Below are 17,382 nucleotides of genomic sequence, written 5' to 3'. Positions count from 1 at the left end.
CTGCTCCTCTCTGCCTGAATTTCCTCCAAAACCAGCTCCACAGACTGAGATGTGGTTCTCGGTGTGAGGAACAGAGCTCTCTTCCACCTACCCAGGGAGCTTGGAAAATTAAATTCCCTCAATAATGCCTCTGAGCCATTAGCATTGCAGGCTGTGTGTATGATTTGGAAGGCGTTGTGGGAAAAATATTTCTGCATAGATTGTGCATTGTGCAGCCCGGAGCAGTGGTCAGAGCGGGGAGGGCCAGGGTGCTCCCACAAGGGATTTAAGGGGAGAGCGTTAGGGGGGCATGCCTGGTGCTCGTTGTCCCCACCAGCTTGCCGCTGGAGCAAAGGATGGCTGGGGTGAGTGATTTGCTTGCAGGAGAAGGGAAAATCCCCGGGGCGAGGTGCCCTGGGCGGGGCTGGGGCTGTGCAGAGGGTGGGCGCTGCTGGGGGGGCGAGAGGGCAGCGGCTCCTCACCCCCAAGGCACAGCATTTATCCTGGAGATTCCACCAGGAACACCTCATCCTGCGGGTCTGGGTGCCAGGCAGGGTTGTCCCTGTCCCCCTCCAGTTCCACCTCACAGCAGGGATGACATGTCCCCTGTGCCACAGGGATGTGCCACTGGACAGGGTTTCCAGCCAGCTCCTGTATGTGTAAATAACAGATTATGGCATTTGGAGTGTGTGGCACGACTTTTGCTTTGCTGTGGGGTAACCTGGAGGTCCTGGCAACACCATGGGATGTGAAGGCAGGTTCTGCAGTCCTGGAGCTCCTGGGAAAGGATGTGCAGGCTGGGGGAAAACACAAACCCCAGGCATGTCATACCAAGCACACCTTCCCCCAAGCACAGATGTCACACAATTTGGGGTTTCTGCCAGGCTGACATCCCCACTGGTGTTCCCAGCAAGCCAAAGCATTACTGCACAGGGTGATGGGCCAGGGGATCCAGTCTCCACCTGAGCTGTGCCATTGACCCACAGTTACAGGTGCTGTGTGAGCATCTCCAGCTGAGCAGGTGAGTCCTTCAAGTGCACTTCAAGGCAATTTCCAGAAGCAGAGCATCTCCCATCCTTCCTTCTCTGGCATGGGTTCTGCATTGCAAATCATTTCAGTGTCAAAGGTGGGATAATCCTGGCTGTGTGTTGCTGCTGGCGAAACTGCTGGAGCAACAGGACTTCCTGAGCTGGCAGGGGGACAAACACATGTCCTTGTCCCCTCTCACAAATTGGACAGAACAAAACAAACCCCAGTCATGCACAGCTCCACTTGTCACTGGGGATGAGAGAGCAGCACAGCTTCTTGAGCCCCATCTTGCTCCAGAATGGGCTGGTTTTGTGGCAGAATGAGCGCTGTGTGGATGGTGGGAGCTGCAAGCAAACCACTGAGGCTGGGTTTGTGTCACATCCCCAGGGTGGTCAGTGCCTGTGGGGCAGCAGTGTCCTCATCCCTGCTGCTCTCCTCTCCTGCAGATGCCGTGCTGGGGCCGCCTACGCTCTGTCCTGAAGCTGCTTTCCCGCAGGAAACGAGTCCCGGCCAGCTCAGAGGGCTCCAGCCTCCGCCGCTGCCTCTCCACCGTGGATCTGGTTGCCTTGGGAGTGGGCAGCACGCTGGGGGCCGGTGTCTACGTCCTGGCAGGGGAGGTGGCCAAGACCAGCTCTGGCCCGAGCATCGTCCTTTCTTTCCTGATTGCAGCTGTGGTGTCTGCCCTGGCAGGGCTGTGCTATGCCGAGTTTGGGGCCCGTGTGCCCCTGGCTGGCTCTGCCTACCTCTACAGCTACGTGACAGTGGGCGAGCTCTGGGCCTTCCTCGCTGGGTGGAACCTGCTGCTGTCCTATGTCATCGGTATAAGGCCCTCGTGATCCCTCCCACCACTGTGTTGGTGGCTCTGCTGGGTGTCCTTTGAGACCTCCCAGGACCACCAGAACACCAGAACACAGCCATCACCTCTCCCCAGGTACAGCCAGCGTTGCCCGGGCCTGGAGCGCTACCTTTGATCAGCTCCTCGGCGAGAAGATGGGGAGGTTTTTGGGTGCTCACGCAGCCATGGGCTCTGTGGGGCTGGCAGAGCACCCAGATGCATTTGCTGCTGGCCTGGTGATCCTGCTGGCAGGTAGGATGCCTCCCCCCGTGCCACTCTCCATCAGGGTGATGATGAGCTCCTCACCCCACCATGGGCTCTTCAGAATGCGGCCGATCCCTCTGAAGCTTTGCCACTTCCCTGAGCAAAGAATAGGGAATTAGGGAAATCTGCAAGTTGTCCTGAATTTACCACTGCCCCCCTTTTCCACCCTCCCTGGTAATGTCTACCCTAGAGTCATCTAGGGGGCTCATCCAGTTTTGATTTTTTATTCTCCAGGGCTTCTTTCCTTTGGAGTGAAGGAGTCCACCATGGTCAACAAAGCCTTCACAGCTCTCAATGTGCTCGTCCTGCTCTTTGTCACAGTGAGTGGCTTCATCAAAGGTGACATGAGCAACTGGAGGCTCAGGGAGGACGACCTGCCACAGGCAGCTGCCCACGAGGCTGGGTATGAGGGGCTTCACTCTCCCCGTGCTGCCTTCAGTGTGGGGTGGGTGTCAGCACCCCAATGCTTTATGCCAGGAGATACCACTTTCTCTGTTTCTGCCTGTTGGAAATGTGTCAAAGAGACAAAGTCCTTAGCCCTGCTGGGTTGATGCTATGGGTTGAGTGGGTTGGATAGACTGTTCAACTTGACCCCATCCTGGAGTCCCATTGCACTGACCCCCGTGCACTGCCTGACTCTTCTTCCTCCTCCCAGGAACCAGTCCATGGTGGACAACATGACCAGTGCCTTTGGGGTGGGAGGCTTCATGCCCTATGGTTTCACTGGGACCTTGGCTGCAGCCTCTACCTGTTTCTATGCCTTTGTTGGATTTGACTGCATTGCTACCACAGGTAAATGAGGTGGAGGTGCTGCTGCTGGGACCCTCTGTGCAGGCTGGGGGGCTGTGGCAGTGAGTGGCCCCACAGCTCTGGGAACTGGTGTAAGGTGGGAAATGGGCACATTCCCAGCTCTGTGCTGCAGCCACCCCCTCCTGCCCTTTCTATGTGCTCATGTGGAATGTCTGGGCTAATCCTGAAGCAGAGACATTCTCCATCCCAATATCCCTGGGATAGATGTTCACTAGATGTTCACTAGAACATCTAGTGGTCATTGCCAGAAGGTCTGTGTCCTCTCTTGGGCGGATATAGGATCTGCTCTCCAGCCTGAGCTGGGCTCTTAGCATGCCATGCACATTAAAGGAGCATCTGTTCCTACAGCTGAGCTTTTCCTCCCCAGGGGAAGAAGTGAGGGACCCACAGAGATCCATCCCCATGGGCATCATTCTGTCCCTCCTCATCTGCTTCCTGGCCTACTTTGGGGTGTCTGCTGCCCTCACCCTGATGATGCCCTACTACCTCCTGGACACCATGAGCCCACTGCCAGTGGCTTTTGAGCACATTGGCTGGAGCGCTGCAAAGTACGCCGTGGCTGTGGGGTCACTGTGTGCCCTGACCACCAGGTGAGGGGTGTCCTCTGATGGTGGTTCTGTGGTTCAGAGCAAGGTGCTGGAGCTGTAACACATCCAAGGAGATATCCCTATCCCCTTCCTCCCGAATTCCTCCTTGCCTTTCCTGCTTGGCCAAAACCCTTTCCACACAAACCGTGGTGTTCCCATCCTGGCTCTTCCTGACTGAGAGCAGCCAAACCTGTTGGCATGCCACTGGAGGAAGTGGTCAGGTGGCACCATGTCCACAAGAGTGGGCTGAGGTGTTCTGGCATGCACAGGTGACTGCAGACCCCTGTGTTCCCTGACACTGTCCCTCATCTGGTGGTGAGGAAGGTGATGACCTTGCTAGATGGTGTTGAGAAGGTTATAGGCCATACAGATGAATGGGAGCTCCCTTGGAGGGGCAGAAGTCAGGATAGCACCTCCTGGAATCCTCCCCCATCTCCTCTCCTCTCTCATGCAGCCTCCTGGGCTCCATGCTCCCCATGCCACGGATCCTGTATGCAATGGCTCGAGATGGGCTCCTCTTCAAACCTCTGGCCAAAGTTAGTCGCCGTCAGTGCCCGGTGGTGGCAACTCTGGTGTCTGGGGGAGTGGCAGGTGGGTGAGTCTTGGGTTACTCTCACCTGTGAGCAGGGCTTGCTGGGTGTCCTCTTTCCCTCTAGCTTGACTGCAGCTGTCTGAGCAATGTCTCTTCACCCAGACACAGATCTCCTCACGGTGGGTGAGGACACCTCAATGGTGTCCCAGACACTGATTCAGCCTCTGCCAGGCAGGAGGTGACAGGATGTCAAAGTGACAAAGTGTCATCAGTTCATCGAGCTTCTGTTGCAGAGGGTGTCAGGGGGATTTGGGAGGTCAGGAGAGTATGACTGAGGTGGGCACAGCAGCACTGCCAGCTCTGCTCAGAGGCTGAAAGGGCTTCTCTTCCCCACAGCTCTCCTGGCCCTTCTCTTCAACCTGAAGGCCCTGGTAGACACCATGTCCATTGGCACACTGCTGGCCTACTCCATAGTGGCTGGCTGTGTGCTGCTGCTCAGGTGACACTGCTGGGGACAGGGGACAGGGCTTCTGGTGTGGGCCATGCCTGGGACAGGCTCTGGCCTGGGTGCACTGCAGGTGCAGGTTTATGTGCATTGACCTCCAATGTCTGTCTGCTCCTCAGGTATCGGCCTGAGCCCAGCGCTCGGGACACTCCTGCGGGGAAGGTCCCAGCTGTGCAGCTCTGGTGGGACCACCTGCTCCAGCCACCCCCCCATGCCACCCCTGGCTCCTCTGCTGTGGTGGTCTGGGCTCTGACAGCTGTAGGTATGTCTGGGAATGATGGATGGGCTCTACAGGAGCTGGCATTGGGGAGCCATGGGGGACATCCCTGCTGTAGCAAGGGCTGGTGGTTCCTGCCCATTGAAAACCGCCCAGCAGCTGCCTGGCTCCTTCCTGCCCTCACCCCACTGCCACACAGCTGGCTGCCCCAAGGGGACCTCAGGAAATCTCCTGCTCCCTCTGCTTCCCAGACTGGAGGGAAAAGCTAAACCCACCATGAGAAGCCACCCAGTCATGTCCCCCGGTTGTCATTTGTCACCATGGCAGCCTGGGAGAGGGATGGGCCCTGCCCAGGGAAGCTGCCCTGACACCGTGGTCCCTCTGCAGCCACCCTGGCCTGTGCCCTGAGCTGGGTGAGTGCTGCTGGGCTGCCCTGCCTGTGGGCTGGGGGTGCCTGGTGCATCACAGCTCTGGCCCTGCCTCTTCTGGGGATCCTGGCAGCAGCTCTTCTCATCTGGAGGCAGCCTCAGAGCCGGGACAGAGCATCCTTCATGGTGAGCACCCAGCCCAACCCTTGGGATGTACCCAGGAAGAACGACCTGGAGCACAGAGAGCAGGCAAGTGCTGCAGCCCTGTGGGGAAAGGATGCCATTGGTGTTCCCTCAGCTTTAGGTCAGGCACATCTTTGCTGCATCCACGTTAATAAGGTACTGCTGGAGGCAGCATGTAGCTTGTGGGGTTTTCTATAGGGGCCATGAGGGTTCTTCACCCCATGACCTGTGGGCTGAAGGGGCATCTCCCAACTGAGCCCTGTGCCTGCTGGGGAATCAGCTACTTCTCAGTAGAAAGATACCTGGCCTTAACACCTTGGCTTAGTTTTATGAATGCTTTGCTGCCTCCCACCTCAAATTGTGCTGTACCTCCTGCCCCAGTGCGGGACTTGTCAACCAAAAACACCATCCACAAACACCCTTCTCCAGCACAGGCTGCAGTTCCAGCTTGGATCTTTGAACCTCACAGCCAGGCCGGGCTTCCTCTTGGCTGTGGACAACTAGCCAAAGCAGCAAAGAGCTGTATTTAACTGTGGAATTTTCCCTTGTGCTCCCTGCAGGTTCCCTGCCTGCCCTTCCTGCCTCTCCTCAGCATCTCCATCAACACTGTGCTGATGGCCCAGCTCAGCGCGGCCGCCTGGCTGCGGTACCTGCTCTGGATGGCTGTGGGTAAGCACAGCCACTCACCAGGTCCCCGAGCTGGCACCAGCCCCTCTGGGTGGGGCTCTGGTGGTTTGAGAGCCCGTGGCACTAATGCTGCTCTGAGTGGTGGTGGGGAGGGAGGAGATGCTGACCTTTGATGTCCAGCGGTGGTGGGAGCACCATGTCCTCTGATAGGTGGCCTAAAGGAAGGGGTGAGCACTTAGTGGCTGGGAGGAGAAGGAAGAGAAACAGTCCATACACACCCTGTTCTGCCCTTTTCCAGGTTTCCTCATTTACTTTGGCTATGGGATCTGGCACAGCACCGAGAGCCACTGGCCTGAAGGGACAGAGCCCCAGGAGCTGCCAGGAAGCAGAGCCAGGGAGGTGACCCTGGAGCCCTGTGGGGCTGCCCTGTGCCCATCTGCTCCAGGGCAATAAAAGGGGATGGCTAGTTCCTGAGTGCCTGGCTTCCTCCATCCTGTGCCCAGGAGGCAAGGAAGCCCCTTGGGCTGTGGGTTCTGTCCCACAGAGGAGGCCAGCCCTGCCAGAGCTGCAGGAGCAGCTTCTCCGAGTCTGGTGAACCTTCCTGAGCAACCCAAATCCTCACAGCGAGCCCCTGCAGAAGGAATTCTGTTTGGAGAGGATAAAGCACACAAGTGATTTTGCTGCTGTTGTTGGGCTGTGGTTTTGTGGTTTTGTTTTAGTTTTTTTTTTTCATTTGAAACCTTTCCCTGCAGCACCCCATAGGCCCCCTTGCCCACCCTGCTCCTTCAGCTGCTCACAATGGGGTGGAGGCTTCTTGTGCTGTCCTGACCCTCCATTTTGCCTGGGCACCCAGCCTGAGCTGACCTGTCATTCCCCCCATGACCATCAAGGTACTGCCTGGTCCAAGCTTTTCCCTCTTCATAGTGTGTAAGTTCTTTTCTGCACTCATTTATTCCTCCTCCTCAGTTCCCAGTGTCCCCTTTCCCAGAGTCGGGCACATTCTTCCAAGTCCCACGCAGGATCTGCCTTTGGGGCACTGGGACACGGTATCAGGTGTCCAGAGCAGGATCCCAGACCCCAGCAGCCTCATATCCCTTTGTCCAGAAATCCTGATCCCTTGAGCCATAACCAGGCAGGATTTTGGGGCATCCCCTGCTTTGGTGCTACAGCACCTGGGGGAGGCACAGATGATGTGTGGAGCAGAGGGTGCCCTGGTGGGACATGGTTCTGACACAGCAGGCTCCCCATTTCCCCCTCTGGCCACCCCATGGAGGTGTGTGGGTAAGAGCTGGACCCCACATCCATCCTGGCTGCCTGTTCAGCTGCTCTATTCCTGATAAGGGTCAGCACAAAGGACGGAAGTGGCTGTTGCAGTGGCCCTGATGCTGGGAGGGTCCGGGTCTGCCCTGAGCTGGGAGCCCATTGAAATGAAGGAAAAGAGGAAAGGAGCAGGAAAATGGGGATTGGCCTTAAGGGCCTCATCTGGAGCTTCAGACTCAAGAGTCTTTGTGGTGTCAGTTCCCACCCTTCCCCTTCTTCCCACTGTATGGGGTGTGGAGCACACAGCCCCACTCTGGGACGCTCCTGCAGCAGTCCCCCAAACCACTGCCATGGGATTCCTGAGGCTGCTGCTTCTTACAGATTTGTAATTGTTATAGCCAGCACACACACACACACACACACACACACACACACAGACACACAGACACTCACACACACACACACAGAGACAGACACACACTCACACACACATACACACACAGACACACACAGACACACACTCACACACACACACACAGACACAGACACACACAGACACACAGACACTCACACACACACACACACTCACACACACACACTCACACACACACACAGCCCTGGCTAAATAGCCCTGGGAGGGGGACAGGCCTGTGACAGCCCTAGAGCAGTGACTCCCTCCACACTCAGGGCAAAGTGCTTGTGTGCATCCAGCCCTGACCCACAGCCATGCTGGCAGCACCTTCCCTGCTGGGGATGCATCAGCTCAAGCAGAGGGATGTGATGTGCCAAAGCCCGATACCCCTTGGGAGGATGCTTTGCTCCCTGAATGTGCAGCTCCAGCCTCTGTCCAGCTTTTGGGGGAGCAGATGGGACTGGTGGTGCTGCTGATGGTCAGCAGGGACAAGTAGGGCTTGGGGTCTTCGTGGCAGTGAGCTGGGACACACCTGAGCTGCAGGAGCAATACCTGGGAGACATTTGCTGAAAGTAGAGGTGATGGGAATAGGAGGGCATGGGTGGGAGCCCTGCCTGCTGAGGTTAACACCATGTCCTCAGTGCCCTCCTCATCCTCCTGATGCTTGTCCCGATCCTGTCCTAGCGGCCTCATCGTCCTCATGCCCTGGGGCAGCCCTGCTGCTGTCTATACTCAGAGCCAAGTGCTGGGTCGGGTCCGGCCCAATGCAAGTCTGTGTGTCCTGGCTGACCCCTTTCACCCCCAGACAGCCCTCACCAGAGGAAGGGCTGCAGGGACTGCGTGGGTGGGGGTCCAGAGTCCCTCTGCAGCCCCACACGGGCTGGGGAAATGCAGGCGTGAGTGTCCCGTGAATCGCTCCATCACTCCGGTCCGCGAGGCTCGGCCAGCCCGGAGCCCTGCCCCGACTGGGGGCACTCGTGGGAGCAGCCCCGGGCTCGCAGGGCTGCGGGGAAGCCCCGGCAGTCCCCGGCAGAGCGCGGTGCCCTCGGTGCTACGTGGCGATGAGGGGCACCTCGCCGGCAGCCATGGGGAAGGGGCTGCCGTCCCCCGCGTTGAGCACACGGTACAGCAGCTCCTCCTTCTCCCGGCGAGCCTGCTCCAGCAGCTGCGCCTCCTTCTCCAGCGCCCCTCGGGCGGCCTGCAGCTCCTCGGACTGCTGCCTGCGGGCAGAGGGCACGGGCTGCCGGAGCCGCCGGGCACCGCACCCGCCGGGCACAGCACCCGCCGGGCACAGCACCCGCCGGGCACCGCACCCGCCGGGCACCGCTGTGTTCCTGCACCGCCGCCTGTCCCCCATCAGAGTGCCACCTCTGCCCCTGGGACCGGCACTTACCTCGCCATGACCAAGTGGTTCTGGGTGCGAACTTGCAGGTCCTCGTTCTCCTGCTGGAGAGTTTTCACCTTCTCCTCCAGCAGAAGGTTCCTCTCCTCCTGAAAGGAGGCATGAGGGTGAGGAGAGAGCTGTGAAGCACTTCTGAGCCCCCTGCCACCCCATTTTGGTTGAAATGCTGGTCTGGTGGCATTGCTCCCACATCCCCTCTCCATGCCAAGAGAGGAAATGGGCACTATCCACCTTTGCTCCAGCTGTGGTTTCTGGGCAGAATTTAGGTGGGTAGAGGAGCTGAAAAGAGGAAAGCCCACCTGTGACCCCCCCTTTCAACCCACCACGTTCTTCAGGTGCAGCAGCTTCTTGTCCAGGCCGTGGATGTGCTCGTTCTTCATCTCGATGACGAAGTGCAGGCTCTCCAGCTCCTGCTCCCAGAAGGGGCTGGGGCTCCCGTGCTCCTGCAGGGCCATCACTTGTGTCCAAAGGACCTCAGTGCCTCCCTGGCATAGGCTTTGCTCCCCCCCTTCAGCTGTCCTGTGCTTCCCCCTGGTTCCAGCCCAACCCTGCCAGGGCCCTTCAGAGAGGCCCCTTGGCTTGGGTGAGCACCCCATAGCAGGTCCCCTCCCTGACACCCCTCCCTGCACCTGGATGTGCTTCTTGTAGTCTGTTCTCAGGAGTGACTCCTCCACCCGCTTCATCCTCTCCTGGAAGGATTGCAGCTGGGAATTCAGTACCTGAATTGTCTCCTAAGAGAACCAGGGAAAAAGCAGAATGTGGTATCTGGGATTTCTTTTGGAGCCTGGGGACTGCTGGGTTGTGGTACCAAAATAACACCAGGGCTGGAGAGCTGATGTGGTCCCTGAGCACACCAGGGACTGAGGTGACCACTGAAGAACATGGGGCACCATGGCAGAGCCAGCAGATAGTCCTCAAGCCCTCCACAAGCCCCCACCCACCCAGGGATTTTCTGCTGGTACCTGTAAGGCTGCCTCAGACCTGTGGTGGGACTCTGTCAGCAGCAGCTTCTCCTGCTCATATGCTCTCTGGAGCTCTGTGGGGAACAGGAGATGAGTGTCACCAGTGTGGGGACATTGGGGCAGCAGGCCCCACCTGAACCCCACAGTTCTGGAGAGCAGGGAGCAGCGTCCCCATGTCCCCCCAGGCAGCCAAAGGGACACTGGCAGTAGCGGGGAGAGGGGAGGGGAGCTGCAGGGAGCCCTACTGCCCTGGCACACACCTTGCAGGGTTTCCATGTGCTCTCTCCTCAGGGCATCAAGCTGTTCCTTCAGCTCCAGCTCTTTTCCCTTTTCCACCTGAGAAGCAGTCAGATGAGAAATGCCAGTGTAAGGGATGCAGAGCTTCACTGCTTTGGACTTCCTCACCCTTTTTTAGACCCTTCCTTTTCCCAAAAGTGGCTGAGCCCAGCCCAGCACGTGCCAGGGAAGACCTGGCTGGTGACACACTCCATGCCCAGCTGCCACTTCCAGCAGCACCAGCCCTTCCAGCTGACCTGGATCTCAATGTCCTGGGAGATGCTGGAAGTGCCTGCCTGGCCAGCATCCCACAGCCGCTCCTTCCCCTCCTCCTCCTGGCCTTGGAGGAATCTCGTGCTGTCCGTCCACTCCTCCGGCCGCGCTGCCTTCTCCCCATCCTCAGGAAGCAGGGAGGCATTGGCTGCAAAACAAACGAGGCTGGAGCAGCACTGGCTGTCTCCCACTGTCTGGACTACCTGCACATCCTGGGCAGCTGAACCTGCCAGTGCCATGGGCTGGCTTCAGCACTGCCCTGTTCCCACTGGAGAAACACCTCCCTCTGTCTCACTCGTCCAAATTAGCAGTGATTGGGATGGTGCTGGCAGGCTCAGAGAGGACACAGAGCTTGTCAGGTCTGTTCTGGGGATGACCTGTCTGACTGAGAGGAGGGGATGCCATTGTCTCTGGGATGCCCTGTTTGCTCCCCTGCACCAGCATGCAGCTACATCATCCCCATCCTCCCTGGTGCCATGATGGGGCCTGTCCACTGCTTCCTTAATATCACTCTGAGAAAGCAAAGCAGGGGGAAACCACATTTTTTTCTCACCATTCTCTGTCTTCAAGGCCGAGAGCTCCTGGGAAGCCGGTCCCCTCTGCTGCTGGGCTTTTAGCTGTCTCTGGCAGAGAGAGAGGGGGCTGGAGCAGAGGGGAACAGAGAGGGGCAGGTGGCTGCAGGCAGAGAACACCCCACACTGAGCCTGCATCAGCTCTGCTCCAACACAGAGCTCAGGGAGCAGCGGTCCCTCCCCAGCCCCCTGCCCTCTCCCATCTCTGAGCACCCATGGGTGTACATGTACTGCCCATAGGCAGCCTCAGGCTCATGCCCATTCCCTGTATCCCAGACAGTTCACCATGTGGCATTCAGCTGGAAAACCTGGGGGATGCTCACAACATCCCACCGACATGGTGAAAAATGGGCTCCAGCAGCAAAACATTTGCTGGAGGAGAGCAGGCAGCACCTGGCAGGGCTCCAGCTTTGGCACTCCCTTGCCACCCTCCTCCTGTCCTGGGATGCTCAGGTCAGTCTAGTTGCAGCCCCCCAAACACACACCTCTGCCAGGGCCTTACACAGATGGGCTTTGACACAGCTGGAGCAGGCGTGAGAAATGAAAAATAGCCATAAATCAGAGGCGATACAGCCCCTGTGCAGGGCTGGCAGCAGGCGAGAGCAGGCGGTGGCCAAGCAATGACCTCAGGAGCGCAGGAATGTGCTGCACAGCCCCGCACTCCCGCACGCTCCCACTGCTGCCACGGGGCTGAGATAACCCAGAGCCGGGAGCTGCCTCCAGCAACACAGCTCCGTGGGATGCCTTCCAGCCCTGCATGGGTTTAATTTAGTCACTTGGAGGGGAGAAGGAAAAAAAAAAAAAAAAAAGGAGTGGATATATTTTTATCAGTTGCTGAAAGATAGAAGCAAAACTCACAGGCTCTCAGCTCAGCCTCGCTGGCGCAGGGCAAATCTGATCCCTGATGCTCAGCACTGAGCTGTGCTTCTGGGTAGGGCACAGATGTGCCAGGGGCGAGAAAATTCACCTGAAGACACATTTCTGCTCTCCAGGCCCCTACAAATACCAGTCCCTGAGGAAAGCAGCCCTGCTGCCTGCAGGGAGCCGGGACCTGCTGAGCGGCTGCTCCCCAGCTCGGCCCCGCGCACAGCGGCGCGGCCAAATACAGCCCGGATTAGGGAGCCTGGCTTGGGAAAAAAGCAAGGGAAAGCAAACAGACACCCCTGTCCCCGCCTCCCCTGCAGCCCCCCTTCTGGAGCTGGAGGGAGGCGCAGTTCCAGAGAGCAGGAGAGCTCCAAGCCTCTGGGAAGCCACGGCTTTATCTTCCCTTCTATGGCATGAGCAGCCACGGCGTTGAACGTGGCCCAGGCGAGGGGGCGAGGAGGCAGCCGGCAGTCAGAGTACACAGGGCTTGTTCTCCTTGTCCATACAGCTCACCCTGAAAGCGTGGGGTGCCCTGGGATGCTGCTGAATCCTGGCACACCTGACTGCAAAGGGTCCCCAGGGATCCTCGCCTGTCCCTTGCCACACCTCATGCCAGTGTGCATCTCCCTGGTATTTAATGTACCTATGTCCTGTGATGGGTTTTGAAGTCGGAGTACAGAGATCAAGGAGAGAGATGAATGAGACAGTGGAGGCTCTGCAGTCCTGAGGGCATCATAGGAGTCCCAAAAGGTCCCCTCCCCTAGCCCCTCACCCCATATCCCCGCTTTTCAGCAGGAAAAGGCCATGCAGGAGGATCGTCCTGACACAGCGGGTGACACAGACTTCAAGAGTTTTGGATGACCTCAGCAGAGCTGAGAGGAGGATGCTGTTACCACCTCCAGGAGGGACCCCAAACCACCTCTGCTGCATTTGTCCTGCTCACTGGCAGAAGTGATGCCTAAGGACAGAGAGCCCAGGGCTGGTCACCTCCGTAGCACAGGCAGTGTCCGCAGCACAGACCTGGGGAATCTTCACCTCCACACCCCAAATCCAGCAGGATGGGACCTCAGAGCCTCTCAGCCTCTAAAGGAAGATGGTTTGATACACCTGTACTGAACTCAGAAATAGTTGAAGCGAGTAACAGGTTCACCAGCATCAACAGACAAATCTAAATACTTGCCCTGAGGCTATGAGTGAGGCACCTTCCCACCTCTAGAAGCAATTAAAACAGCATCTAGAGCTAATTTTAGCCATAAGCACTCAATTGCCCTTTGGGATAAAAGCTCCACCTCTTGTGTGAACAGCAAAATTTGGCTGAAAGCTCTGAAATATGGAGGGACTTTCCACTGTCACTTCCAGAGAAGCTTTGTGGCACCCAAACCTCTGGTATCGCCTAGTGCATTTTGGAGAGCTGGAAAATCATCCTGGAATCCACCTCGTGTGGAAGGAGCAGGTTGGGAATTGCTCCAGCTGGAACAGCTTTGGCCAGGGGAAGAAGCAGCCTGATACATCCTGCAGGTGGGGGCCATCCACAGCTCATCCTGTAAGGTCTTGGAAACCTCTGCCAAAAATACCTTCCAGCTATGAAAAAACCTAAAGTATCTACATTCTTAGAACTAAATATTTCTAATAGTTTGGAGCAGAACTGTTTATGGATGGATTAATAGGGATTTCCAACCGGACCTGAGTCATCTCCAAGGGTGCTGAGGCAGGGAGCACCAGTGCAGAGCAGCTGGCACAGTGTGGGCAGCCGAGGTGGCTGCAGCCTCTGCTTCAGCCCTTAGCGTGAGGTGGGGTTTTGGACTGTATTTTTCTTCCTCTTTTCCTGTTTTACAAGTACATTAAGCAATTCAGCCGTGCAACCTAGCAAAGGAAATCACAAAGAGCCAGGAAATGAGTATTTAAATCCTGACTCTGCTTCTGGGGAGGAGGTTTTGCTTTGTGGCTGTGGAGAAGGGGGCCAGGATTTGGTCCATGACTGTAACACCTCCCAAGACCTACAGCAGATGCTCAGTGCTGCCAGAGCAATGCTGGCACAGGTCCGTGGGACCTGTCTTTAACCCTGCTGCTGTCTTTCCTCCAGTGACGGCGATGGTTGTGTTAGGAGGTGATTATCACCTCTCCTACAGTCAGATCTGTGCCGCAGACTGTAGGCAAACACTTCACACTGTTGACAGCCCCGAGTTTTGCATTCTGATCCTTCCCTGACTCCTGGTGCCACGTCCAGTTCCTAGCACTTCAAAATAAATTCACCCCAGCCCTGGAAGGTGGCCAAGCCGCAGCCCTGACCTTTTGGGAAGGCAACTTGGCCTCTCTGATGCTCGGAGTGTGACCGAAGCGTGAGCGGTGACCGTGAGTGGCCAAGCACGGGTGGATGGAGCTGAAGGGGAAGGAAACCCCAGGGACAGCACCCACAGCTCAGGGCTGGGCTCTCTCTGTGCCTCCCTTATCACCCTGCTGCCCGCAGACTGGTGCTAGGGAAGGATGAGGCTGCCAAGGCGCCTCCCCAGGGCACGCAGTGGCTCCTGGTATGTCATCCACCCACCAGACCCAGCCCAGCACCAGCTCCTCAAGGTCATCTCAAACCTGGGACTGGCCTCAAAAGCCTCTGCAGCCCCCAGCCCCATCAGAGTCCCCAACCCCATGACCTGCTTCTGGCTTCTGGCTTCTGGCTGGGCTTGCCTCTGGGGTTTGAAGTCTCCCCTAACGCCAAGCAAGCTCAAGGGACCAACTCTGTAAGTCCACCCATCAGCAGTGGGAGGTGAAGGTCTCCCATCCTGCCTTTTGGCACTCTGGACATGAGAACATGGGCAAGAGTGGCTCCATGCCTGCCCTTATGCCTTTTAGCCATAACGGGGTTTTTAGGTGCTGCTTTCAGAATGACTTTCAGTCACAGCAGCAGGGCTGTTCTGTGGGTAATGACTGCTGCTGAGCAGTGACACGGGGCTGAGCAGAGGAGCTCGAGAGCGGGCAAGTGCAGGAAGGGAGGCGTCTGCTGGCAAATGACAAATTTCCGTGTTTCGGTAAATGTGGGGCTCTGAACACCTGGGGCCTTGGGGCTGTTGTTTCTCCCTGTCCTATGCCCACTCTTGAGAGCTCTCAGAGCCACAAACCAGCCCAGAAATATCTGATCTTATGACATAGCAAAGAGTGGCATTTTTTCCATGATGTGGAGAAGCAACCAAGCCTGCAAGTGCTGAGAATAAAGGCATTTGGCTGTGGGGCTCCATGCCTGCACCCCCTACACATCCAGCAGTGGGTCCTGTGGCCCCAGGTGGCTGGACTCTCACAGCTGGATCTGCAAAGGGCCACCCTTGCTGGGGGTACAGCAGCACCACAGGGCCTTTCTGCCTTCCCTCCTTCCCCTGCCACCCTCCAGCAATCACAACAGCCAACACCAGTAAGAACAGCACATCCGACAGCAAAAACATCTCCTGAGGTCAATGCGGCACTGGGGCAGCATGAGCACACCAAATAATAACAACAATGATGATAATAACAATCAGAAGATAATTTCAGACCTTGCCAAAGAGCTCTTCAGTACAGAGTGATGTGCTGAGATGTGAGGGGACTTGGTGTGTTCCCCTACAGCAGTGCTCCCCTACAGGAGTGATGCCTTCAGCACAAGGCGATGAGGGAGGATGCTGTGGGAGGCTGGCAAAGGTCTAGCTGGGGGAACCCATCCCTGTCTTCTGTGGGACCAGCATCTCCAACAGGCATCACCATCCCAGATGCAGCAGCCCCTTAATTATAGAATTCCCGTGATGTCGGGGTGAGCCTGGAGGGGTGCAGGAGAGTGCAGGAGGATGCAGGAGGGCGGGTGGCTGCCAGCTTTCATTGTCCCCGCCGCCACCTCCCCCACCACAGTGCCGGTGGGGTCCAAGGCAGCCGGGGACAGCCACACCGCCCGGCCCCACCGCTCCCCGGGGCAGGCAGGAACCCACGCCGGGTACCCCCAGCACCCCTCGTCCCCAGCAGTGCAAGCAGGACTCCCCGCAAACATCAGCACCGCGCGAACCCCAACTCCATCAAACCCCGACAACGTGTACCCTCTGTCCCACGAGAGCCCGACCCCACGGAGCCCCGACCCCACGCCAACCCCGGCCCCGAGCGAAGCCCAGCCCAGCCCAAAAGTCCCCGCAGCCGCTACCTCGGCACGGACGGGGCAGCAGCGCAGGGCGCTGCCGGTGCAGCCCATGGAGCCCCGGCGGGACCCGCTCAGCCGCGGGGCGCGGGGCGCGGCATCCCCCAGCGAGCGGCACCGGGCACGGACGGGACGGGACGGGATGAGCCGCCCCAGCTGGCAGGCAGAAAAAAAATAATTAAAAAAAAAAAAAGTAATAAAAAAGTCCGGCAGCTGCTGACAGGCAGCGCCGGGAGAGGGTGCTCTGCACCCCCGAGCCGCGGGCAGGGCCCCCGGCCGCAGCCTGCCCGCCCCCGGGGCTGGCCCTGGGCCCCCTCCACCCCGGGGTGTCCCCGCCCTGGGCCGGGGTGCTTCGGGAATGCTCTGTCCCACGGGTCCCCTGCACTGAGGATGCTCCGTTGTGGGTGTGGGGTAAGGAGAGCAGGACTTCTGCGTTGGAGGTGTCCTCTCCTCGGCTAGGAGAAAGGGGAACAGGACCCCTGCACCAGAGCTAGGGTGGGAGCAGGACCAGCTGCTCAGGGGCCTTCCACTGCTGAACCCACCCCAGCCCTCTTAGGAGTGGGGATGAGAGTGAGAAAGCAGAATCCATCAGGCTTTTGCCATCACCCCATCAAGTTTCAGCTTGTGTGTGGGTATTTGTGGAAAAGTGGTGAGTTTGGGGTGCTTTTCCTGGCAGGAGTGCAGCTCTGGGGGTCCTCGTGGTGGCTGGAGAGGGCTTTCAGTGTGATCCATATTGCCTGAGGGACTGCACCCTGGCAACCCTTCTCTTGAGCATCCCAAACGCCCCAAATGCAGGGCTTGGAGCCAGGGTGCCCTTTCCCAGGAGGAAATCTTTGGATTTGGGTCCTTTGGAAATGGGTCCTGAACACGTAGGGAAACACAAGGACTTGAAACTGTCCCATCTAAAAAAATAATGTGAGGAAAGGCAGGTTCTTCTAAATGTTTTGATTTTGATTATTTTTAAAATGCCTTTTAAAAATTTTATTTTTATACATTTCTGAATGACCACACATTTTGACCTGAAAACCCATTGGTGCTACCCAGAACTGCTGAAATAGGAGTGTTTGAACCTGGTCACGAGGCTGTGCCTGTATGGAAACATCGCAAGTTTTTGTCAACAAGTTTCTATTCTGACATTTTCCAAATATCCCCTGGGAGAAGTCCAAGCAGCCTGTGGCTCTGGGGATGCCAACACCTTGGCACTTCGCCTGGGCGCCGAGGGAGTGGAGGTGCCTGGTCGTCCTGTCACGTTCGACTTGGAGGTGTTTTTCTTGCCCTGGT

At 57.6% G+C, this 17,382-nt stretch overlaps 2 protein-coding genes across 2 annotated transcripts; one reads left to right on the top strand and one right to left on the bottom strand.

Moving 5' to 3' along the window:
* The first annotated feature begins 1,409 nt into the window (after positions 1–1,409).
* LOC107210523 (cationic amino acid transporter 2-like) lies at positions 1,410–8,104 on the top strand. Its single transcript, XM_033517775.1, is given in 13 exon segments — positions 1,410–1,827; positions 1,940–2,095; positions 2,342–2,510; positions 2,763–2,899; positions 3,285–3,507; positions 3,959–4,095; positions 4,433–4,535; positions 4,661–4,803; positions 5,146–5,312; positions 5,870–6,097; positions 6,235–6,335; positions 6,440–6,624; positions 8,031–8,104. Coding segments are annotated over 13 exon segments (2,196 nt in total). The 5' UTR covers positions 1,410–1,454.
* Positions 7,730–16,344, bottom strand: CCDC69 (coiled-coil domain containing 69). The gene is made up of 9 exons (XM_015641466.3): positions 16,108–16,344; positions 11,075–11,144; positions 10,506–10,669; positions 10,233–10,308; positions 9,973–10,046; positions 9,640–9,741; positions 9,334–9,453; positions 9,002–9,099; positions 7,730–8,828 (listed from the first exon to the last, which is right to left on the bottom strand). The coding sequence occupies exons 1-9, from the start codon at positions 16,153–16,155 to the stop codon at positions 8,660–8,662; spliced, it is 921 nt and encodes a 306-aa protein (XP_015496952.1). The 5' UTR covers positions 16,156–16,344; the 3' UTR covers positions 7,730–8,659.
* Between the last annotated feature and the right edge of the window lie 1,038 nt (positions 16,345–17,382).

This window comes from Parus major, chromosome 13, assembly GCF_001522545.3.
Source record: "Parus major isolate Abel chromosome 13, Parus_major1.1, whole genome shotgun sequence".
Lineage (NCBI taxonomy): Eukaryota > Metazoa > Chordata > Aves > Passeriformes > Paridae > Parus > Parus major.
Note: the sequence above shows the minus strand (reverse complement) of the source record. Positions and strands in the feature narration are given on the sequence as shown.